At 37.3% G+C, this 26,147-nt stretch overlaps 1 protein-coding gene across 1 annotated transcript in view; it reads left to right on the top strand.

Annotated features, from left to right (window-relative positions):
* The window catches only part of LOC110103214 (clustered mitochondria protein), a 93,426-nt gene that overhangs the window by 10,098 nt on the left and 57,181 nt on the right, over positions 1–26,147 (top strand). The window contains exons 9-11 of the mRNA XM_020831826.2: positions 19,021–19,156; positions 19,280–19,408; positions 24,441–24,840. Of these exons, the coding sequence (XP_020687485.1) occupies positions 19,021–19,156; positions 19,280–19,408; positions 24,441–24,840 (665 nt within the window). The remainder of the gene's footprint in view (positions 1–19,020; positions 19,157–19,279; positions 19,409–24,440; positions 24,841–26,147) is intronic.

Genomic DNA, 26,147 nt, shown 5'->3' with positions numbered 1-26,147 from the left:
GGTGTTTGGCGCATGGATGTTGGACACCAACCGAGAGGATGTGGTGAGTCTTGACACATATTGTCATAGGTAAAAAAGAACTTGATAAGAGTGATGTTGGGTGTTTGGGGGGGGGGTGGTCGTCATGAATGGATGAGCATGGGATTTTGAGGGTTAGGGCGAGGTAGTGCCATCATGAGGATAGCAGTCGATGATGAGATTTGCGACATCGACAATGATGGCCATGGATAAGGCAAGGGAGTGAGAGGTGGAGTTAGCTCGAGCAAAGAGAAGATGCGGTGGATGAAGTATCATTGGGACTTGACAAATGAGTGTTGGCGATGATGGATGTGGGAGAAAGTGTGATAGAGGATAGCCTTCGATGGTGAGATTTACGACATCTATGATGATGGCCATGGATAAGGCAAGGGAGTGAGAGGTGAAGTTAGCTCGAGCAAACAGACGATGTCATGGATGAAGTATCATCGGTACTTGACAAATGAGTGGTGGAGATGATGGATGTGGGTAGGGGTGTCAATATTTGACACGACATGAAAACCCGACCTATTTCCAAACCGGATCGGGTTCGAGTTCCCATATTTGACCCGTTTGAAAAATGGGTCGGGTTCGGGTTGACCCAACAGGTTGCCGAGTCAATTGAGTCAGAGCCCGCGTCCGAGTCCGCCTTCCCGTGTCGGGTTGGGTCAACCCGACAACCCGCCGGGTCAGGTCCCGGTTCATATTTCAAACCCGTTTTTCTACCCGGGTCGGGTTAGGGTCGACCCGTTTGAACTCAGGTTAGTTCCGAGTTCGACCTGAACCCGACCCGTGACTCGAAATTGACACCCCTAGATGTGGGAGAAGGTGTGATAGAGGATAGACTAGAGGGAAAGTAAGATAATGAGGGGAAATTGGATATTGATCATTTTCTAGTTGAAAAATGTTCTAAAACATGTGCAATTATATATAAGCTATTCTTTAGCTAATAAATGTAAAAAAAACATGCTCATTGATGGTGAAAATTAAGTGAGCAATTGTGCTAGGAATCTACATGTGGTGGAAAATAACTTAAGGGAACTAGGTGAAGTATTTTAAAAAATGTAGACCTATATGAAGTGTGCATTGATATATCAACCATTCTATAGATGATAATTCTTAAAATTGTGTTAATGGTGAAGATAAATTGAATCATTATGTTAAGTACCTACGTGTATATGGAGAGGGTGGCATTGAGGATGTGAATAGTGGGGTTTGGGAATTTGGTCATTGAGGTTGAGGGCCAGTGATTTGAGGGGTGTCATCGTGAGGATTGGTTCCAATGCTGAAGTTGGTGATGATGATGGTAGTGGATAAGGCAAGTGAATAGGAGGTGGAGGTAGAGGAGTAGTGTGTATTGGTGTGAGCAGTGAGTTGACACCACTGGCGAAGTATTATTGGGATCTGACAAAGGAGTTGTAGTGATGCTGGATATGGGAGAAGGTACGATGGAGAATAGAGCATAGGGCAAGTAAGATAATGAGGGCAAATCTTATATTGACCATTTTTTAAGTTGAAAAATGCTCTAAAGCATTCATAATCATATATAGGCCCTTCTCTAACATAAAAATAATTGCTAAAAAATATGTGTTAATGGTGAAAATAAATTGAGCAAATATGATGTGGGCCTACATCCAAGTAAAAAGTAACTTGAGACCTACAGGTAAAGTGTTTTGAAAATGTGGATATGTGTGAAGCGTGCAATGATATATTGACCACTCTATAGCTGAAAATTGCTCAAAAGCATGAGTTAATGTGAAAATAAACTGAGCCATTATGGTAGGGACTTACGTGTAGGCAGAAAGCTACTTGAGGGATCTAGATGATGTTTTAAAAAATTTTAACCTATGCGAAGAGTGGTTTGTATCTTTGGGACCTAAGTGTAATGCACCCAAAAATATATTCACAAATTTAGTTTTCAAGTTGTAAATAGGATGTAAAATATTCAACAAAATTTTTTTATTTACTAATTATTTTTCATGGGAAGCAAAATGATTGAATATATGTAAAAGAACCAGAATCTCTTAATACATAAATATCAGAAAGAGTATGATATCTAATCATAGTATTCAAATTAGCTAATAATAGTTCCCAATGACCACCTATCCAATTTTTACAATGCGATAGCTTATTGTTTACATACTAGTTGGTACCTATTATTTTTTATTTAAGGTTTAATATGACCAATGCCATTCATCCAATAATAAACCAATTTTGTTTTATAGAGCCATGACAAAATTAAAATTGAATGCACTAAATGTTGAATTGAATTGTACTAGTAGATGCGATGTTTATCACCCTTTTAGTGTAGTTAATATTTTCTTTTACATTTCTTTCTTCAATTAAGAAAAAGAAATAGTAATAATATGAATTCTCTTATCACATTTTATTGGATACTATCCACATTATTATCCATGATTTTTTTGTCTTTGATGAAAAAGAACAAGTGGTGCGGGACGCGTGATGTTAAGGCGCAGGCATGGGAAAACTAAACGTCCGTTTTTTGACTTGATAAACACTGCAGCGTTTGAAACGTACAAGCATTGCAATACTAACAAAAACCACCGCCGCGGTGCGCCAACCAACTAATTATGATTTTAACTTAACACTGTGGCGCTTAATAAAACCTCATAATGAAAAAGTAGTTAATGTATAAGTAATGGAGTACTCTGCCTTCAACACTATAGAAATAAAGGATCTAACGCCACGATGCTACAAAGGGAAGTGCTGAAGCGCTCAATTTAGTAAAATAATGATGTGGTGTTATAAAGTACAACGCTGCGACATTGTATTCCATAGATTTTCTCGAGACTCTAGCACTGCAATGTCAGAATTGAATGCTGCGGTGCTTGACTAGCAAATGCTGCAGCGCTCCAAAGCCTAACACTGCATTGCTAATTCAAATTCAACACTATACATTTTTCTCATAAAATATAATTAGTCAAAACCATAATTAATAAGTCATAAATAATGCAAATAACATTTTCATAAATTTAAAACATAAAAAATACAAAATGCAAGACACATAAGCAAACCATTTAACATTTAAAACACAAAGCAGAATTGGGTTGCCTCCCAATTAGCGCTAAATTTATACTTTTCAGTCAAACTTGCCTAGAGATGACATTTTGACTGGGATGAGTAACTACCACTCCTCAACAAAACCCCTCCATTTGAAATATATTACACTGCTAATGCAACAAACCAAACTAACTATAATAGCCCCTTCTCTGGCTCTCGTGCTCCACTTTTTCTGAATTTTGAAGCTCATTTTCGTCAGGAGTGAGCGAAGAGAAAAGATGGACGTGTATGCGATAGAGATGATGGACGAGTTTGCGATCGAGATAATGGACGAGCACGCGATGAAGACGATGGACTTGAAAACCCTCGTTGCCCCGAACTCTCGAGAAGAAGGTAGTTCTTGCAAAGATAATGGTAATCGCACTCGTTTCTCTGATCTCTTTTGTGAGATATGAAAATTGGAAGGCCAGGATCTCCATCAGGTTGACTTAGGGTTTCGATTTTTGCAATCTTGGTTCCCACTAGCATTTACTGTATGAGGTTGCTATCGTTGAGCAAAGCTGGGAAAATTAGGAAAAATCAATAATGGAATGATCGATATTCCTTTTTGTTTCTATACTAGCTCGAATGTTTTAATGATTGGTTGATTTTTGTTATGGATTGGGCGTGAGTTTGTATATCTTCAGGTCTAGCAAGTTATAGTGAATTAGGGTTTATGCGGTATACTTATTTTTGAAGGAGTTTTTTTGTACTTCCTCTAGGATTTGCTTCCAAATGGTAGCGCTCTATTTTGCTGAACGAGAATGGTTTTTGTCCATTTATTTAGTGCGGAGTTTGGCTTTATTATTTATATTTCAGTTTGTCGCAATGGCTTATGCTGTTAAAATGTAAAATATTTAGGCTTTTAATTGCTACCAAACATTTCATTTTCCAATTTCTCTGAAGGCCTCATGTGTAATGGTTTGACCTAATCTTGATTGATTTGAATTATATTGGGTTAGGTTCACCAGGTTAACCTTTGACTAAGGCGAGTGGACAAAACTTGAGTAGATCATTAAGAGCTTTGATGGATTTAGTTTGGTGAATATTGATAATGTGTTGGGGTTTGTAGTAGTTCAATATAGGGGTTTGATTAATTGAGCTAGTTCAACTGAGTTAACGAGGTCAACCCCTTGCTTAGGAAGGTAGGGTTTAGGATTTCAGTGTTTGGAGATCCTATGATGGTCATTCATGCAAGGACTGAGGTCATGGGACCAGTGGTGATGCAGAGTGCAATCTAATAGGCAGATTGAATGTATATCAGGGTTTTGAATTGATTGAAAGGTATTTGAATTTAGTTTAGTTGTCTATCATCTTGTCCGGGATGTAATGACTAGCAAGCTGAGAGTTAATTAGCGGGAAATGACGCTATTTAAATGACCAGCTATTACCCTAGGATCCTAAGAGAATAGCTGGGTTAATCCTAGGAGAGGATTTCAAAATTGGTCCAATAACTTTCATTAGAATGATAACTGGTGCTTTGTAGGACACTAGCGATTCTGAAATCCATATCATCGTTGATGTTGTGATGCTCAATAAGGGATGCATCTTCTGCAGACACAATGGGATGGTAGGTACCTTTGCGCTTGCTGCACACTGCACAGTGATTCCACAACTTTGTCACATATATCTGCAAAAAAGAAAAAAAGAGCGAAAAATATTCCGTAGTTTAACATGTGATACTGTTAGAAATCAGAGGTTTGAGAAGAAAAGCTTGAGTTTTATTATGCAACCTGCATTGATAAAGAAATAAATAACTTTAAATTATTACAGAATAATGAGTAATACAATCCTTCCTAAATCAATAGTCTAGTTATGGAAGGAATTAATGTGATCCAGGCGGTCTTCCCACGGATTATTGTTCATAGCCGTGGGATTGTCTTTGGAATGAGAGGTTGAGATTTAACACTCCCTCTCAAGCTAGGGAATATAGATCTTTCATTCCCAACTTGACAATCATTCTGATAAAGGCAGAGTTGTCCAATCCTTTGGTAAGGATGTCTGCAAGTTGATCTTTCGATGATACATAATCGATACATGCTAGACCACTGTCTAGTTTTTCTTTAATAAAATGTTTGTCCACTTCTATGTGCTTGGTCCTGTCATGCTGGACTGGATTGTGGGCAATACTAATTGCTGATTTGTTGTCACAATGTAGCTTCATGGGGTCATCCAACTTGATCCTTAAATCTTCTAGAATTATTTTGATCTATAGTAACTCATATATTCCCAGGGCCATAGATCTATATTCTGCTTCCGCACTAAATCTTTCCACCATATTTTGTTTCTTACTTCTCTATGTAACTAGGCTCCCTCTAAAAAATGTGCAGTATCCAAAGGTAGATCTTTTATCTACCGGTAATCCCGCATAGTCAGCATCCGTGTATACTTCTAGGATTATTCCGCGATCTCTCTTAAAGAGAATCCCTTTTTCTTGGTTTCCTTTAAGGTAGTGCAATATCCTATCTATCGCTTGCATGTGAACCTATTTTGGATTTTGCATAAACTGACTGACCATGCTTACAACAAATGCTATATCTGGTATAGTGTTGGAAAGGTAGATCAATTTCCCTACTATTCTCTGGTATTCCTCTATATTTACTTATGGATCTTCTCTAGCTTCCCCCAGTTTAACATTAGGTTCTATTGGTGTTGGTGCTGGTTTACAAGCTAGTTTTCCTATTTATTTTAGAAGATCTTTGATGTATTTCTATTGTGAAATGAAGATTCATTTGCTGGAGTGAGCTACTTCAATTCCTAGAAAGTTCTACCAATTTTTTTGACGTCAAATTCCTTAGTAAGATTTTTTCTTAAACTTTCTCCTCTTCGTTATTTCTAATCAAGATAAGATCATCCACATATACTAATAATATTGGGACTCCCCATGAGTATGAGTGTTTAATGAATAATGTATAACCCCCTTGACTTTGTTTATATCCATTAAGAAGCATGAATTTTGAGAATCTTCTGAACCAAGCTCTTGGTGATTGTTTCATATAGAGTCTTTTTTAATCTGCACACCTTTTAACCTTCAAATTTTTCCTTAAGTCCTAGTGGTATTTCCATAAATATCTCGTCCTCCAGATCCCCATGTAGGAATGCATTTTTCACTTCCAATTGTTCCAGATGCATGTTGTACTTGGCTACTAGTGAGAGTAGTATTCTGACAGTATTCATCTTGGCTATAGGTGCAAATGTTTCTTGATAGTCAATGCCATGTATTTGAGTGTACCCTTTTGCCACTAGTCTTCCCTTATATCTTTCTAGTGTGCCATCATCTTTGTACTTTACAGAGAACACCCATTTTCATCCAATCGATTTTTTCCTGTCGGTAGATTGATGATCTCCCATGTATTGTTTTTTTCTAGGGCCCGCATTTCATATATCATGGCAATTTTCCAATTTTTATTTGATAAGGCCTCAAAAATATCTTTAGGAATATGTATATCTTCTAGTGTAACCAAGAAATTTTTGTGTAAGGATGAGAAGTTGTTAAATGATATAGAGTTGATTATAGGGTATAAGGGAGGTGGCGAGCTAACCTTATTTCCAGAAGATGGTTCAGATTCTTGGATCTACTTTGGAGTATAAATTAAATTTGTACGCCTGCAGTATACCTTCCTAAATCTAATGACACCTTTATCTTTTGTTTCCCTATCCTTGTTTTCAGGTGAATTGGTTTAAGGTGGTGGAGGGAAGTCAAGAGGTGTTCGTTCATTTTCTTCATCTTCCTCAAGTTCAGTCTCCCCCTGAAGATGAGGCTTGAAAAAATAAAATTTTGTTCATTAAAGATAAGGTCAACAAAGACAAGGGTTTTTATTGTAGGTGGATGATAACGCTTGTAACCTTTTTGGGTAGCTGAATAGCTAATAAAGATGCATTTGAATGCTCTTGGATCTAGTTTTTCACTATTTTGGCTGTGAATATGAACGTAGGTTGTGCACCCGAAGATTTTTGGTGTAAGGTTATGATGGGTTCGAAATTTGGGGTAAAATGTGGACAAAATTTTCATTGGAGTTTTGAGTCCAGGGGTAGTTGAAGGTAGTTGATTTATAAGATAAGTTGCAGTTAGGAGGGCTTCCCCCCAATAAGATTTGGGTATATTGTAGTGGAATAGAAAAGCTCGAGTGGAGGCTAGAAGTTGATCATTTTTTCTCTCTGCAACTCCATTTTGTTGTGGGGTGTGAACGCAGGAGGACTCTTGGATGATCCATTCACTTTGGAAGTAGGAGGAAAAAGTTTGATTGAAATAGTCTTTGGCATTATCGGAGCAAAATCTCCTTATTTTCACCCCGAATTGATTTTGGATCATTGTATGACAAATGGGAAGAATGATGTTAACATCATATTTATTTTTGAGGAGATAAATCTAAGAGACTCTAGTGCAATCATCAATGAATGATACAAATCATCGAGCCCCAGAGATATTGGGGATTTTTGAGGGTCCTCATATATCACTATAAAAATCCCCATATATCACTGTGAGTAAGGAGTTATTTCAGTTTATCAATATATTCTTTATTGAGTTCTCCAAGGCCATACTGTGCTTCTGGGTTGGGTTGATTTGTAATGTTGTTGGCATGTGATGTGCTCTTGTTTCAGTTTTTTGATGCCACTCCTTACTGGGTGGTTTTTCATGTATTTTCCTACACGTTTCCTTTCTATGTCTTGACTTTTTGCAATAACTGCACTAAAGTGAGTCATTGTTTTTGAATTTTGAAAAATCTTTACCTTTCTCCTTCCACGACGATTCTTTGTTCATCACAATTATTGAACTTTTAACGACCTTTGGTTCTAACATCACTCATCGTCGGTTTTGTTCCGTGCAAATGAGAGAAATGGTTTCATTGAGTGATGACGTCTCCTCTTTGCCAAGGATATGGACTCTAACCTGGTCAAATTCTGCATTTAGTCCTGCAAGAAAATCATAAACTCTATCTTTTTCAATAAAATTCTGCATTTAGTCCTCTTTGCCACAGATTTTGTAGAAGGGTGGCATACTCCGTCACGGTCTTACTCCCTTGTTTTGTGCTTCCAACTTTGACTTTAATTTCAAAGATTTGAGCCGCATCATACGAGCTTTGGAGAAGGTCTGTCTGGCAGCATCCTATATGCCCTTTGTAGTGAAAAGGAACATAAATGTATCGCTAATTTCTATAGTCATGGAATTCCACAACCATGACATAATCATGGAGTCTGCTTTATCCCATGACCCAAAAGTAGGATCTCCTTGTCTTGGTCCCTCTCCGAGAAGGTGGTGTATTTTTCCTTTCCCTTTTAAATAGGTCTTCACAATTTGAGACCACTTTAGGTAGTTCTTACCGTTGAGACGATAGGAAGGTTGCATGCTTTGGAGGTCACCTTGTCCTTGGTGCACCATTGACTCCTAAGTTTGAATAATGCTTTGGGAGAAATTAATTTTTGTCATTGGGTAACAATGAAGGCTTCCAAAAAAATTATTTTTTTCTGTTCGACAATAAAGGTCGATAGGGATTTTTTTCCCGGTTTAATAAATCGAACTGGACCGAACAGAGCCTTTAAAGGCTCAAATCAGAATAGGGCACGACACTCCTCCGAGCGGGAGTCGTCGGGTCTTGTTCGGCTTCGTTGCTTCGCAGGAGATTTCTTCGGCTCCTTCGTGGTTGTTCGTCTACGCTCCTTCGACGAGTTTCCTTTCCTGTCGAATTGGTTTCGCTGCTTCGCACGAGGCTTCTTTGTCTCCTTCGTAGCTGTTCAACTACGCTCCTTCGGCGACTTTCGGTTCCTGTCTTATTGGGATATTTGCTTCAAAAGAGACTTCTTCTAGGGCAAACCTTCGACTTCTCCTTCCTTGAGGACCGCCGACTTCCTGCTCCAGCTTTGTCGTCTGTCGGCGAGGAGAACTTGTCTTGCGACTTTGTCGTCCGTCCGTGAGGAGCAAGCGACTTCCGTCTAGGGAAATGAAGGCCTTTCTTCTCAAAGTTTTCCTCTTCAATCCCTCCGGCGCTTTGATACCATGTTAGAAATTAGAGGTTTGAGAAGAAAAACTTGAGTTTTATTATGCTACCTACTCCCTATTTATAGATCTATACAAGGTGCATTGATAAAAAAAAACAAATAACTCTAAATTAGTACAGAATAAACAATCCTTCCTAAATTAGCAGCCTAGCTATCGAAGGAATTAATGTGATCCAAGCGGTTTTTCCATGGATTACTATTCATAGTCGTGAGATTGTCTTTGGAACGAGAGGTTGAGATTTAGCAGATACCATTTGCACAAATTAAACCAGATCAATGATACATCAATAAGTAGAGCAATATTGATGAGAAGGTAGACAACTCTATTAGCATGGCAATCTCAATACACAACCAAATAGGAAAACAGTCAAGTTATCAAATAAACCATATGAGAGGAATAAGGAGAAAAACATATAATCATGATGTTTTCAAGATATTAAATTAATATTTTTCGGCCATTTTAAACCATTTAAATGAATTTTAAATGCTAGGTTTTGTTAGTGTGATATTTGATTCTTCTGCTGTATGTTAAGTTCTGAAAATTATCTGGATCAAGGTATGTTACATTCTCAAAAGATAATGTAATGATGTAGATTGCATTGGATCGAGACAGGTTACATTTTTAAAAGATAATGCTATCAAAATATAGCTTGCGTTATATTCCTAAATGATCTAGGGTCCTGCAAAAATATGATTTTGTTGTATTTTTGTGTCGGCGATGCCAAGCTTCGTGCTAAGCTATTTTTGTTCTATATGAATACAACAAAATAGTAACCAAGCATGATAAAACGAGTGCAATCTGCATCACAAAAAATTCTGATTATATTTGACCCCAATCCAGTTTTAAAGAATACTAATAAAAATATTTTTGAGAGTAACATTTGAGATCTTAAGATTTTATCTGTGTATGTGGAAGTTAATGTTATGTGGGAAAACATATTTAGTAATATTAAGAATGTTGCAAAGGATGTGTTTGGAACAAGGTTTAAAATTGCACAATTGGGTATTGAGGCGTTTTTCGTTCGTGAGGCGAGGCTTAAGCCTGAAAGTGTTTTGAGGCGTAAGCCTCAAAATCTAAAAATTGCGTAAAGTCAAAATAAATTTAAAATTGATTTTTTGTATAATATCCAAATTATAAGTTAAAGAATAACATATTAAATTTCTATTAAATTATGAAATAACAAAATTTGCATATATATGAAACAAAAATTGTATAAGATGTAAAGTGTTAAGTGATAAATTATATGAAATTGAATTGAAATCCAAATATTACAGGATCAAAATAACATAAAATATATGATTTGTATTAAAATATCATATAACATCAAGTTCAGCTCTAAATTTTTTCTTTCTCAGTTACCTACTCATATACGTTTAATTCATAAAGAAAGCTGAAATAATTAGCCAAAACTCAATTCATTTGTACTATTATTACTAAGGGGATTTTTATTTGAGTCACAATCATAACAAATTGGTCTCTTCCCTATCTCATCCTGTAGGGTCCAATACCTCTCAATCTGCTTCTTCATTTATTTCAGTTATCTTCATCTTTTATAAATATTTGTCATCAACATAAAGATAATACTCCAAAATTTTAAGAGGAGATAGTGGTGGTGCGCGGCTTTCTAGTGATCCCCTGCGGCGGCTACAATGGTGGTGGCACGGTGAAGGTGGTTGAGAGTAAGTTACTGCGGCTTTGGGCTGCAAGAAGGCATGATTATTTTTTGGGCTTATATATAATTTAGGTAACTTTTAAAATAAAATATATATAAATAGAGTGAGACGTATGCCTCATGCCAGCGAGGCGAGGTGGGCCTCATCCAACATGAGGCATAAGCCTCATAAAAAAGCTCAAGGCTTACCATTTTTTACTGAAATTGCGTCGAGGCGGGTCTCAAGGCGAGCCTCATATTGCGCAATTTTAAACAACATCATATTGCGCAAATTTAAACAATGGTTTGGAATATCAAAAGAAAAATCTCATAATAGTAAAAATAGTTGGTGGTAGAACCAAAATGTGCAAGAAAAGATAAAAAAATAAGAAGCTTTGTTATAAAGATTAATTTAAATGTAAAAACTCTGAAAATTGGGAAAAATATAAAAAGGCCTGTAAGGAGTCTAAGAAAGTAATATTCGATGCAAAGATTTTAAGATTTAATAATTTATATAATGGAGTAGATACTAAAAAGGGTGATATGTATATATATATATATATATATATATATATATATAATCTTTCATCCTTTTTAGTAGTCAAATAAAAAGATAAGAGTAGTAAGGATTTCGTTCAAGTGAACTGCATTAAGGATGAAGATCAAAAAGTGATATTTTTAGATGAGGATTTTCAACAAAGGTGAATGAGATATTTTGCTAAGCTTTTTAGTGAAGATTGTGAGAATACGATTGACTTTAGTGACTTTAATACTCTAAATGAAAGTAGAGATTTTTATTTTTATCTACGTATCAGTAAAACTAAAGTTAGAGAGGCTTTAAAGAAAATGAAATGTGAAAAAATTGGTGGACCTGATGATATTTCAATTGAGGTGTGAAAATGCTTAGGAGATGAAGGAGTTTCTTGACTTACTAAATTTTTTAATATTAATTTGAAGACTGAAAAAATGTCAAATGAGTGGATAATGATTGTGTTGATTTCTAATTTAATGAATAAATATGATGTACAAGATTGTGCGAATTATAGAGGAATTAAGTTGATATGTCAGACTTTAAAACTATGAGAGAGAGTTATGGAGCATAGGTTATGACATGATACTAATGTTTCTCAAAATTAATTTGGATTCATGCCGAGTAGGTCTACTATGGAAGATATACATTTATTGAGAGGTTTGATGGATGTATAGAGAGAATAAGAAGGATCTATATATGATATTTATTGATTTAGAGAAAGCATATGATAAAGTTCAAAGAGAAGTGCTACGAAGAGTTCTAGAAAAGAAATGGGTTAATAATGCTTATATTCAAGTTATTAAGGATATGTATGCAGGAGTTGTTACTTGTATTCAAACACAAGATGGTTTGACCAAGTATTTTTCTATTTCAGTTGGATTACATCAAGTATCAGCCTTAAGCCCATATCTTTTTGCTTTAGTCATGGATGTTCTTACTAGAAATCTACAAGAGGATGTAACCTGGTGTATGCTTTTGGTAATGATATTCTTCTTGTTGATAAGACTAGAGAGGGAGTTGAAGGTAAACTTGAACTATTAAGGTCAACTTTAGAGTCTAAAGGTTTTCATTTGAGTAGAACTAAAATCAAATATATGGAGTGCAATTTTAGTAGTAATAGATCTAGTGGGAGCTTTGTGACTTTGAGCGATCAAGTCACTAATAGGAGTATACTATTTAGATATCATGGTTATATTGTTTAGAGTGATGGTGAAATAGATGGATATATTCTTAGTAGAATTCAAGTTGGATGGTTGAAGTGGAGGAATGCATCGAGCTTGTTGTGTGATAGAAAAGTACCACTCAAACTTAAGGGAATATTTTATAAGATGGTGGTAAGATCTACAATACTTTATGGCGCAGAATGTTGGCCATTAAAAGACAAGCATATTATTAAGTTAAGTGTTGCAGAGATGAGGATGCTTAGGTGGATGAGTGGCTTTACTCTTAGCGAAAGGATATGAAACGAGCATATATGTGAATAAAGGTTGGAGTAGCTCCAGTGGCATACAAGATCAGAGAGAGTCGCCTTAGATCGTTTGGTCACATAAAATGGAGGCCTTATGATGACCTAGTTTGGAGAGAAGATGCATTAAATTTGTCCCATGTTAAGAAAGATAGAGGTAGACCTAAAAAGACTTGATTAGAAAATATTAGAAGTGATCTTTCTTTATTAAATTTAAATGAAAATTTGCTCTTAACGAGCCACAATAGAGAAAAAAAGATTCAAATAGCCGACCCCACGTAGTAGGATAAAAGCTTGTTGTTGTAGCAAAATGAGTCTTGGCTGGCTTGACAAATGATCTTTGATTTGTATATCTTTGCATTAGTTCAAGCAATTGGGTTTGAATAAATAAAAGTATGTATGACCGCTATGTTTTCAAAGCATTGCTATAATCATTGAAACTTGAAGACATTCCATTATTAGATACAAAGAATGAGCGGTGCAAGGAGTCGAATATATGTGTCAATACTTATACACAATAACTTTCTTACAATAATATAAAAAATCATGTAACAATAAATTACTGACCTATTCGAAAAAAGATATAAGTTAAACAAAATAGAAGTATTTTGTGAGTCACTAACATGTAAGAACATTCTCAAAAGTATTATCAGTTACCACTTGAATGTCACAATATGGTCTAATCTCCTCGATAAATTTGCTCAAAAATCAAATTTCTTTATTGCATTCTTTGAATATGAACTTGTGTCAACTAATTCTATGAATGTAGTTCCTCTTGGATAATTCACTAAAAAGCTAACTAAATATTTTCCAATACGGGATGCCCAACCACTCACCATAAGAGAATCACATTTAAGGCAACCTTCTTTTTGGCATTACAATGATTGCTGTATGTGTCTACCTCTTTCTTCAAGTATTGAACCCAAACCTCATACAATTAGGTGGTAGGCTGTCAAAAATTGACATGACCCAAAACCCGACCCAAAAAAATTCGGGTTTGGTGCAACCCTTTTGAGAAACGGGTCGGGTCTGGGTTCTGATTTTCGACCCGTTTGAAAAACGAGTCTTGTTCGGGTTGACCCAAAAACCTGCGGGTCGACCCGATTTGACCCGATTACTTGACTGTGTGCGGCCTCCGCGTCTAATCACGACTCACGACTATAGCGCAGACTACGCCGCTACCCACAGGCTACGCCGCTACTATCTCGCTGCCTCAGCTAGCGCGCAGGCTACGCCACTACGAGCTGCCGCAGTGGCGCAGTGCAATGTCTCCGCTGGACCACCAGTCTGCCTCAAGGCGTCAAGCCGTCGGCCTCATTGCCATCGGCCTCACTAGTGGTCCAGACGTCTAGTCACTGTCGGCCTCATCGGTCACCGCCCTGCCTCACCGCTTGTGCCTAATCGGGTTTGCGGGTCAAGTTGGGTCAACCTGGTAACCCGTGCGGGTCGGGTGCAGGTTGAAAATTCTGACCCATTTAGCTAGTCGGGTTGGGTTCGGGTCAACCCGTTTTTGCCCGAGTTAACTCGGGTTGGACCTGAACCTGACCTGTTTACCCGAATTGACACCCCTATTAGGTGGTTTTATTCTAGGATCAAGTTGTCATGCAATTTTTATCACTTCATTTTACTAAAATTGCAAATTTTCTTTATGGATATTTCTTTGTAGTTTGAACTAAATAGGACATTCTTTTGGGTACCTATTAGTAATATAGGTAACTGTACTAAAATGTGACTCCTTGAAATTTTGAACAGCAAAATAAAATTTAGAAGAATGAAATTTTTGGCTTATTAGCAAATTTCGTACTTCAATATGAAAATAGCAAATTCAACATCCTAGGCAAGAACTATTAGCTTCATGAAATCAATATTAAGACCGTCCCCTTCTTTTGGTGTGATTGAGTGCGTGGGACGTTTACCATTATGGTGTCAAAGACGAATGAAATTGTGAGAGAGACAAAAGGGCATGGGAGACATCTCATGTTTGATGCTTTAGATTCAATGCCGAGATGGGTTTTTGTTGGGGGGTGGGGGAGGGGAGTTGAAGTCGAAGTTGAGAGAGGGAGAGGTTCGATGCCCAAAAGTCGAAGTCTAAACTGATAGAGGGAGGGACGATCCGAGCTATTCAACAGGCTGATAAAATTTAAAATATTTTAATTGAGCTATAATAAAATAATATAAATATTAAATTTAGTCCTTAAATTTTTAAAAAATAAATTGCTTGCGCTATGGGGGCCTTGTGCAATGCATCATTTCACATGCATGACGCAATAGCACACGTCATTTTCAACGCCCTGTGTTGTGCCACACTGTGTTATAGCAGGCCTTATTTTGTGTTATTGAAATGTATTCTACCTTCTATTTACTATTATATCAATATATTGAATATGAAGCAACGAGAAAGGATGAGTCCCTCGATTTTTTGAATAATCCAATATATATATATATATATATATATATACATAACAAGTTTTTACTTTTCCACGTTTCTTACCATGCATTGTAATTATTTCATCATGTTGATGTACGTGTAATGCTACAAATTCTAAAGTTAAAATGCATCACTGAAGAAATTTTATCAATCAATTGGTGGAATAAGAAGTGAAGTTTATGTCGTTTTTAAACCCTTTATCTCCAGTAGATATTATTTGCTTAACAGAAGTTATGACTGCTGTTTTTTTTTCACCTATTTTTCAAAATGCACATGGCTGAACTTACAAATGGCAAAAATCCTCATCAGCTTCACCTTATAATTTTTTTCTTTTAACAGCTTAATGTATATGTTAGTTTTTCATCAACAACTATTGCTTGTACTTTGATGTAATAAAAAATTTGGAAAGGGCCCCAAATTTTTTATTACAAAAACATAACCTTACTAATCTTTAAAAACATACATGGGATAAGAAAATACAAAAAAGAAGAGACAACTTAGAAACTTTAAAACAAACTCTTACATTTCAAAACATATAAAAAGAACACATACAAACATAAAGAAACATTTACAACCTTCAAGACCAAACTTAAAACAACCTAAAGGTGCTTTTCTTTCATTTAGAAGAAGGATACAAGTGGAAGGGATACTTGTGGGTAGAAGAAGGATTAGAAGCCAAGATGAAGGATAGTAGTAACTCGCAAGTTATCCCAAGATAGAGAAGAAGAATAAGTGGACAAAGCTCTCAAGCTTTTCTAAGAAAAATCATCAGTTTTTCATGTCCAAAAATTAGCATACATCCATCCCTTTAACATCCCAAAACACCTACTATTTATAGAAGAAAAGGGCACCCTTCTGACGACATCCATCTGTCCATTGGACTTTGAATTTCAGAATCTTCTGGGTTGTTTTCTTTTTTGACTGAATCGATCTTTTTGTGATTTTCCATTTTTTTTATAAAAACTCAAAAAGAAATTTAGATTCAAAGAAAGAAAGAATCAACCTAAAGAAACCTAGACTCTCACAACAACTGTTATGACTCACTAAGACACACACAACTTGATCTGATACCAAACTGATGTAATCAAAAATTTGGGAGAGGGCCCCAAATTTTTGATTACAAAAGAAAACTCTTCATAGATAATAGAATATTACAAGAACTCACAAAAACTAGACAATTTGTGACAAAAGCAAACTTTACTATTATAAGAGATGCTTACAGGACGCTTACAACTTTGACTTACAAACAACACATAAACATAAAAATACACATAAAGTTGCTCTTCTTTTCATGAGACGAAAGATATAGATGAGGTGGCACTCGCGGCGAGAAGAAAGAGGTTAGAAGCCAAGAAGAAATGGAGGAGAAGCTCGCAAGCTTTCCTAGACGAGGAGAGGAAGAAATGGCATAGCTCGCAAGCTATCCAAGAAAACCATCAGGTTTCTTTCCAAAAATCAGCACCTAACCAACCTTTTATTCATATAAAATACCTTATACTTATAGGAGAAAGAGGGCAGCCAAACAACCACCTAAATTAGGGAATATGGAAGACTAAAAAACACCAAATAAAAGGCCAAAAGACAGCAAACGGAAGGCCAAAAGACAGCAAATCTGCTGCAGGAAAACTGCACTGAAAACAGAGAAAATCACATGGAATTCCCCCCTAAACAGCCACCAAACAGCAGCTCCCATACGGTACAGCAAAACGGAGAAGAAAAGCCACGGGAACCAAGCAGAAAAGCCACGGGAACCAAGTAGTCAGCCGCAGGAACTAAGCAACCATCCACGGAAACCAAAGGGCCAAGGCACGGGAACCAGCCAGCCAGCCACGAGAACCAAGCAGCCATCCACGGGAACCAAAGGGCCAAGGCTCGGGAACCAGCCAGCCAGCCACGGGAACCAAGCAGCCATCCACGGGAACCAAAGGGCCAAGGCACGGGAACCAGCCATCACAGGAAACCGAGAAGACACAGAGGAAACCGAGAAGACAAAGGGAGGAAAACCGAGAGGAAGCATGGGGAAGAGAAAGGGGCAAGATCCACCATAATGAGCTTCCACTAAACTTAAATAAATGAGCTAAACTTTAGCTCATTATGAGCTAACCAAGAGCTCAAAATTAATGAGCTAAGAAGTGCAATAAATCCCCCAATCATTGAGCTAAACTTTTGCTCAAACATTTATGAGCTAAAACCAAGTAAAATTCTAGTATTTTGAGCTCAATACTAAGCAAACAAGACTCACCCGAGAACACCAGAAGCCCAAGGGTCAAAACAAATTCTTGTCTTGTTTTGACCCCCCATTTGCATTCATCAGATACTCCCCTTCTTGAAAAACTCATCTCCCGATGAGTTGTCTTTTGATTTGATCGGAGGAGACGGTGAGAGTGCATCTAACTCTTGAATCTTAGACTCGAATTTCTTCAGGATTTCTTCTTTTTCTTTTTTGAATTGGTCTTGAAGAAACTTCTTCCTTTTCTCGTATTTCTCATCACATAAGAACATTAGATATTGAATTTTATACAACTTGTTTTGTAGCGGATCTGTTGAATCTCCTTCAGTCGGAACCCATCTATCCATCGGAAGAGGGACTTCAAGATCTTCTGGATTGCTTTCTTCTTTGACTGAATCGATCTTTTTGTGATTTTCCATTTTTTTTTATAAAAACTCAAAAAGAAACTTAGACTCAAAGAAAGAAAGACTCAACCTAAAGAAACCTAGACTCACACAACAACTATTATGACTCACCAAGACACACACAACTTGCTCTGATACCAAATTGATGCAAGCAAAAATTTGTGAAGGGCCCCAAATTTTTGCAAGCAAAAACTAAAGCTTCCTAAGTAATAGAAAAGACACAAATTTCCCAAAGACTAGACAAAATACAACATTTAAAACAAAAACGACTTCTCTTTATAAAATAAAATGACTTACAAACTTAGACACTTACAAATGACACAATAAAAACAACGACTTCCTAATAATGCTTTTCATTCCATTAGAAGGAGGATATAAGTGGGGTGTAAACTTGCGGGTAGAAGAAGAGATAAGAAGCCGAGAAGGAGGCATAACTTGCAAGTTATCCTAGAAGAAGGAGAAGGGGATACATAGCTCGCAAGCTATCAATCAAAGTCCATAGGTTTTCTTCCAAAAATCAGCCACATAACCATCCCTTTAACATTCCAAAACACCTATTTGTAGAATAAAAGGGTAGTCAAACAGCCACCTAAAACATTAATTAAAACCTATTAGATTTAGGGAAATGAAAGACCAACAGCCATAACACATCAGTCCCCAAATGACACAGCAAAACAGAGAAGAGAGGTCACGGGAACCAAGCAGAAAAGCCACGGAACCAAGCAGCCAGCCGCGGAACCAAGCAGCCAGCGGCAGAACCAAAGGGGCAAAGGCACGGGAAATTCACCCAGCACAGGAAACAAAGGGCCACAGCACAGGAACAACAAAAGCCCAAGATAATCCGAGGAGACAAGGAGGAAAACGAGAAGGTAGTATGGGGAAGGGAAAGGGCTAATTTCTCATAATAATGAGCTACTATATTAGTTCAATAAATGAACTAAAAACAGCTCATAATGAGCTAAATTTCAGCTCAAAGAATTAATGAGCTAGCAAGTCCAAGAGTAGTCAAAACCAAAATTTAGGATTTGATTTGACACCCCCCTTGCCTACATCATACTTCGAACAAAAAAATATTTTTGGAAATAGCCTCCTGGTAAACTATAATTGCTTATAATAAATATTGATCTCGTGGTACTGATGAAATTGTTTCCCTTAAAAGTACTTTTTTCAAATAACATCATGCCAATCAATGTCTGTAGGCATTTGTCAATGAACTATATGATTATTATATTTACAGATCATTTCAGAGATGCAGCAAGAGCAGAAGATGCTTTGGCTCTTTCTTATGGGAGTGAGTTAATTGGAATGCAGAGGGACTGGAATGAAGAATTACAGTCTTGTCGGGAGTTTCCTCATAGGAGTCTTCAGGAAAGGTGCAAAGTGTGTTCATATTACCTTGTGAACCCATAGTTTCTAGCTTAGCTTTTATCTTTAGCTTTTATCTTTCAAGTGGACGATAATTACGCTGTTTGCAATCCATGAATTTCTTTTTGCAGGATCTTACGTGACAGGGCACTTTATAAGGTCACTTGTGATTTTGTAGATGCAGCAACAAATGGTGCAATTGGAGTGATAAATAGATGCATTCCTCCTATTAATCCAACCGATCCAGAGTGTTTCCACATGTAAGCAAATTTAGAGAATGCTCTATAAATCCTTATGCCGCTGTAATGATGATATAGTAATTGTCTAAAGATTAACATTATCAGTTTTAGGTGCATATGCATTACTGTGATCCAATGAACCATACACTAGCAACTATGAAATACAATTTGAGACAATAATATGCTCAACTTTTCTATGCAATATCTCAAATTATTAATGCTGATCCTCATAATATGTGGTTCAATCAAAATTGCATGCATTTAATTAGCTTGACTTGTGTTTGTTCTTACACATGTGAATGCCTTTTTTTTTCCCACCCTTACGGTCAATAATTTGGATAGCTTGAGAAGGGTAGGGATGGCCATTGAGGTTTGTGATGGAGTTCGGAAATATCTTGAAATTCAATTAACTAGATAATTAATAATGCAATGATGCTAATGTGAAAATTAGATTACTAAACAACAAACGCTAGATTTATAGCAGTTTAGCAGCTAATTCCTATGCCCATTTTATTGGGAGAGTAGAGTTGTTCAGTATTCAACGAGAGTTAGATATATGTTACATAAGATTTATGAAGAAAAGTAGGAAGACTTTTGAAGCCGAGATTCTCGTTTGCTTGGAAGCCTTCTCTAGTGGATGTTGAGTGGATTCTACTCATTTGAACTTGAGAGCATTTCAAAATTGGGAGTATATGGTTGCGTCATAATGTTCTCAGATTTGAAAGGCAATTTCTCTTGTTTGAAGGAGTTTGCTCTCTTCTTATTGTTTCCTTCTTTCTCCATGATCCTTATTTCTCCCTTTCTCAGGTTATCTCTATTTCTCTCTTTATTCCAGCTTCGTTCTTGATTCTCTCTATTTGTCCCCCTTCCAATGAGCTGCACAAAGGGATTTTATAATTGTGAAAGAACCTACGTGGTTACTGTCTATTATGGAATGCCTGGGCTATGAAGGTGATAACGGGAGTTTAAGAGCATGCAATGTTGGATAATAACTACGGGTGGCAATGATTTTTCTGAAGGGGAGGAGTCATTAATTTTCTTTGATTAAAATCATAAGTGCATACTTTATGAGAGGCATAGTAGCTAGGATATCATTATGGAATGCCTGGGCTCTCCAAAGCTTAAACTAGGATATCATCGAAGAATACCAACACAAATTGCCTGAGATAGGGCCTGAAGACCTTATTCATGAGGGATTGAAACATGGCTGGAGCGTTAGTGAGGCCAAGACATCACTAGAAACTCATAATTCCTTTCATGAGTTCTGAAAGCAGTCTTGGGCACATCCCCTTCCTTATCCTGATCTGATGATATCCCGACTTTAGAGCTATTTTGGTGAAGATAACTACCTCACTCAACTTATCCAACAGCTCATCTATCACTAGTATGGGAAACTTGTCTGGCACAATTTTATTATTTACTATCCTATAGTCCACACAAAATCTCCTACTCACATCCTTTTTCGTAGCCAATAATATTGGGCTAGAAAAAAGACTAACACTTGGTCTGATAATTCATGTCTCCAGCATATATCTAGTCAATTTCTCAATCTCATCCTTCTGAAATTGAGGATAGCGGTAGGGTTGGACGTTGATAGGTGACACACTTTCCCTCAAGTTGATAGCATGCTCCTGTTCCCTTTGTGGCGGCAATCCCTGCGGTGGTTGAAAAGCCTCGCTGGATTAACGACTATACTGAAAGAGGAATTTCCCCTCCTTCCTCCAACTATGCCCCTCCAGCCTATGTAGCTCCACCAGAAATACTTCCCCCACCTCCTATATACTTCTAACCATGGTTTTAAGAGGTATTATGGCTTTGGAGAGCCCTGCATCTCCCCTTATCACTACCCTTCTCCCATCCACTACAAGCTGCATCGTCAGGGCCCCCCAGTTGACCTTGGTGTCACCCAAGATTTGCATCCACTTTATCCCCAGGATGACGTTAGTGCTCCATAACTCCAGTGGAAAAAAAATCCTCCCTCACTTGAATCCCTTGTATGACTAGCACCAATCCTCTACAGATCCCCTAGCCTTTTTCCACCTTACATGTACCCATCATCACCCCATAATAACTAGTATCCAATATCCACCAATTTCACTCCCAATTGATCGACGATCTAAGTAGAAATTAAATTGTGGGTAGCCCCACTGTCAATCAGCACTACACCTCCTTGTCATCTATTTCCTCCTTCACCTTTATGGTAAGATTCAGAGTGAATCCTACCATCGAGTTCAGGGAAACCTCTGCCATGTCCAGATGCATCTTATCGTCCATCTCTCTCTTTACCTCTCTCTCACCTCCCCCAACTTCTTTGTCATCACAGACAGTGAGAACTTGAAGAGTTCGGTCCATACAGTAATTTCTGTTGAAGAAATCAAACTAACGGAAGAAATAAATATACAATTGATCCTCAAATCGAAAGGAGGATCGTTCTCTTCCAATCCCTAGACGAATCTAGGGCCCAAGACACCAAGAGCAAGAACTCCAAAATAATCCACAAAACAAAGCATAACCCTAACCTTAATCCTTCCCCACCTGTCACATACTACCAACATCATCCCCACCTGTCACATACTACCAACATCATCAATTATGCCAAATGCATTCAATGAGTATATAATACTTCATAATATGTAATCATCCTTGTATATTTTAGTTTCTCAGATAACTTCATTTGTCCAACCTTAGAAAGTGCCATGTCCATATGGTTAGGTTTAAGTCTATAGCCCGTAGGCACTTGAGGTCGCGCTATCTCTATCGCCGTAGGCTTCATACCATAGTTTGATTTCGCACTGCCTCTATTGCCCGTAGGCTTCTTATCATAGTCTGTATGCTTCATATCATACCGAGGTCGCACTGCGCATTTAGGTCGCATAGTCCATTCACCTACAACCTCACATGATACATTCTCAGTCTTTTACTCCTTTGGAAAATACCAAAAGAATAGGGCACATCACCACTGACTACTCATAATAGTTTAGTGAAAGATACAGGTGGAAGGAAAATCACGGAGAGAAGAAGTAGGAAGAAGACCGAAACGAAATAATAGGGGATAGGTAGAGTACCAGCTCGCAAGCTAAAAAAAAACCCTCAGGTTTTTTAATTGATCACATTCCAAAAACTCTTTTTCTTAGAAGAAAGATACAGGTAGAAGGAAGGGGAAGACTACCTCACAAGCTAAAAAAATCCTTAGGTTTACATTTTTTCTTTTCAAAAACAGCTTTTTGCACAAAGGAAATTATAGGAGAGAAGGGGGAATAGCATTTAATAGATCACATAAATGTGCCCCCAAAACAACTAATAAAAACCACCCAAATCAGCCCACAAGATGAGAAGACAAAGCATTCTACATAAGGAGACAACAAGTGGAAAATCGAGCAGCCAACAACAGGGAAACCGAGTGAACAACAGCAGGGAAACCGAGTGAACAGTAGGGAAACCGAGTGGACAGCAGCAGGGAAACCGAGAAGACATTAGGGAAAACAAGAATCCAGTAGGGAAACCGAACAAGTAGCTAGTAATTGAAATAGCTAGTAATCGAAACAGGTAGCAGAGAATCCAAGCCTACAACAGGGAAAATGAAAAGGCAACAGAGAAACCGAAAAGACAGCCAGAAAAACGAACAACCACAGTAGAAAAGGAGCAAGAAATCCTTTGGTTCCATTATGACAAATGAAAGATCCATATTTGGTAGTTGCATATGGTGCAATACCTAAGTTGATGACGAAGTCAGCAGCCTGTTTCTTTTATATGCCTGAGGAAATATTCATTTTGGTTTTCAAAAGCTTTCCTTCTTGATAGTGTTCACCTTGCATAGATGAAAGCCGATGATTTATTTGATGAAAATAAATCCTTGTTCTACCTTTTCTAAGTAGTTGGATCAATAGTGAAGAAGTGATGCTAAAGAAACTTAACCCTTTTCCCTCATAGTTTGTTATAGATTATCATAACTTTTTGTTGAAGAGAAAATATTTCAGGATAATGAATGTAGGAAAAACATAATATATATAATGTAGAAAGCCAACTTCCTTTTGGCAAAATCTTGGAACATAACAGTCGAGGCAAGTAAGGTTCAAGACTATAGAGTAACCACGGAAGAACTATATAGTCAGATGCTTCACATTTTGAGTCCTTGATGATGTCAATGCTATTTGAAGGAAAGGCATTAAGACGGTGTTTGTTATGAGGTTAGATAAGACATTGAAAGGCTTTTGACCACATGAGATCATTGATGTTTTTTTATTTTTGTTTTGGTGCATAAGGGAGAGATGATTTTGATTCATTGAGATGTGAATGAGAAGCCATGTCACTATTTGGGAGAGAGAGGACAATCCAAGAAGAACTTAGTTCAAAGATATTGTGGAACTTATGAAGTTGTCATGCTTTAGAGTTGTGGGTGAATGAGTGAACACAACACTGTGAGAAAGTGTGCTAGTGAGTGCAGGAATGAGCCTGTGCATGTTAATACCATTGGGAAAGTGTGAAAGAGTGATTGAACACGTGGAGCGTTGTGATGTGAGCAAGTAGCACGAGCACAATTAAGTGAGCATGAGCTCGAGCTTGACATGCAATAAGAGCAGTCGTGTGAACAGCGGGTCGCGAGTGCAAGGGTGGGTGTAGTGAGTAGCAAATGCAGGGTGCAATGGAGACAATAAGTGAGCGAGATTAGTGTGGGGAATGTGGTGAGGTCATGAGCGAGAAATATTATTCATGAGTAAGGTAGTTTCAGTGGCTAGGGTTAGGATTGGTGATAAAAAAAGGCATTGATTTAGGTTGGCAACAGAAAGGAGGGGGGGGGGGGAATCGATAACTTGGGTAGTTGGGTTAGAGATAACCTTGCTCTGATACTATGTTATAGGAAAAGATTTTGTGTTATTCAATTTTTCTTATTTATAATAAAAGAATGAAAAAAAAGTTCTAAGGTACACCAGGATTGACATATACCACTCTCGAACTATAGAGAACCTTCCTAATATTATTATATGCTATAATACTTCAAAAATGTGAATTTCAGTGCTTTTCCATATAATGTCCCTTAATACTGCAATTTCAGGTATGTGCACAACAACATATTTTTTAGCTTTGCTGTGGATGCAGACCTTGGATTTATGTCCAAGGATCAGATGCCAAGTACTGATCTCAATCTCACTGAAGATCATGGCGATACAAAGTCTTCAAGTAATACAATCACTGAAAATTTCAGCAATGCATTTCATGGAAAGAGCAAGGACTTGAGTTCCACTGCTACGAGCACAAGGGGAGTTCAGACCATTATAGATGATAAATCTGTTGCTAGAGCTGAGGCGCAGATTGCTGAAAGTGAGCAGGCAACTTATGCTTCTGCTAATAATGATCTGAAAGGAACCAAAGCTTACCAAGAAGCTGATGTTCCTGGACTATTTAATCTTGCCATGGCAATAATTGATTACAGAGGTCATAGAGTAGTTGGGCAGGTTTGTGGAATTGTTGTTTTCTTTAGCTTATTTATATTTATCAATTCCTCTGTTTAACCTGTTTATTTTACATCTTAATTTGTTGTTCGTTAATTTTTTTGTCATAAGATTGTCTTGTCCTTTCAAGCAAAATGCCCAACAAATAAGCTGTGGCATGAATTGTTGCAACAACCCTAAAATAGATTTATAGTTTTAATGTCGAGTATATCTGGAAAGGTGCCCAATTCATCAAAATGCCATGTGAATGAAGAAACCTTCATGATAAATTTTGATGGTTAAATATATTTCATCGATGCAATGGGGGAACTTTGCACAAGTATAATGTGGTTATTTCTTGTTTGCCTTCATAAAGTTGAGATTTTGCTTTTATTCTTATCAAAATGGTTTGTGATTGAAATTGTATCTAACAGCATGACAAAGCTGCTTTGTGTTTGTGATGTCTTCTTTCAAAACATCAGGTATTGACCAACTCAAAACATGCCTTGTTATGCTTTCAAGGAAAGTAGCCATCTGTGTTTTACCTCGTTTGAGCTGAGAGTATTTTCAACTTTATTTACAAGTTTCAAACTCAAGAGAAGTACAGTAGTCTAACTCTGTAAGGATGTAAGTAGAAGTCTCCTTGTGCAAGCGCAATACTGAATAATGTGTGTACGGTTGTTCTTTGCAAGGATTACTGTTCTTGGCCAGGTTAACAATTTTGATGCCAATGAGGCTGCTAATTGTTTTTAATATGTCAATTATTTTAAATTACGTAGGAGAAGTTTTGATGCAGGACTAAATATGAAATGCATTTAATTCATATGAAATTTGCATAACTTTTGATTAGAAGAATCAAAGAACAAGACTAGTAACAGTTCAAAACAACGAATCAAAACAAATAAGGGGTCACACCCGCTTAGGCTAAATTACATATCCAGAGAGTGGGAAAAGCTTTCAAAACAATTAGTTAATCACTTAATGCCGTAGTAGTAGTTTCAAAACAATCCTTAATCTAACAATGAAAATTAGCAAGCATAAAGGCACGCTCAAAAAATCTTACGTTTACTAAGCTTAGCAGTAGCAGGGAGAGTCGTCCTTCGTGACTACAATCAAGCACAAGATAAGAGTTAGACTAGAGAAATATAATGAAAAGGGGAAAAGAGAACCTCTCGTCAAGGAGTGGTGGAGATTCTCCACTCGACGCCTTCGAAGTGCTCGTCGGTTGCTTCCACTAAGGTGTCCAGAATACGTTTCAAGTAGTCCTCGACGGTATGATCAATCCTTGGATTCACGTCGAAGAAGGGTGATCATAGAATATCGGTGAAGCC

This window comes from Dendrobium catenatum, unplaced genomic scaffold, assembly GCF_001605985.2.
Source record: "Dendrobium catenatum unplaced genomic scaffold, ASM160598v2 fragScaff_scaffold_1117, whole genome shotgun sequence".
Lineage (NCBI taxonomy): Eukaryota > Viridiplantae > Streptophyta > Magnoliopsida > Asparagales > Orchidaceae > Dendrobium > Dendrobium catenatum.
The sequence above is the reverse complement of the archived record's forward strand: the minus strand, read 5'-3'. Positions and strand labels throughout refer to the sequence as shown.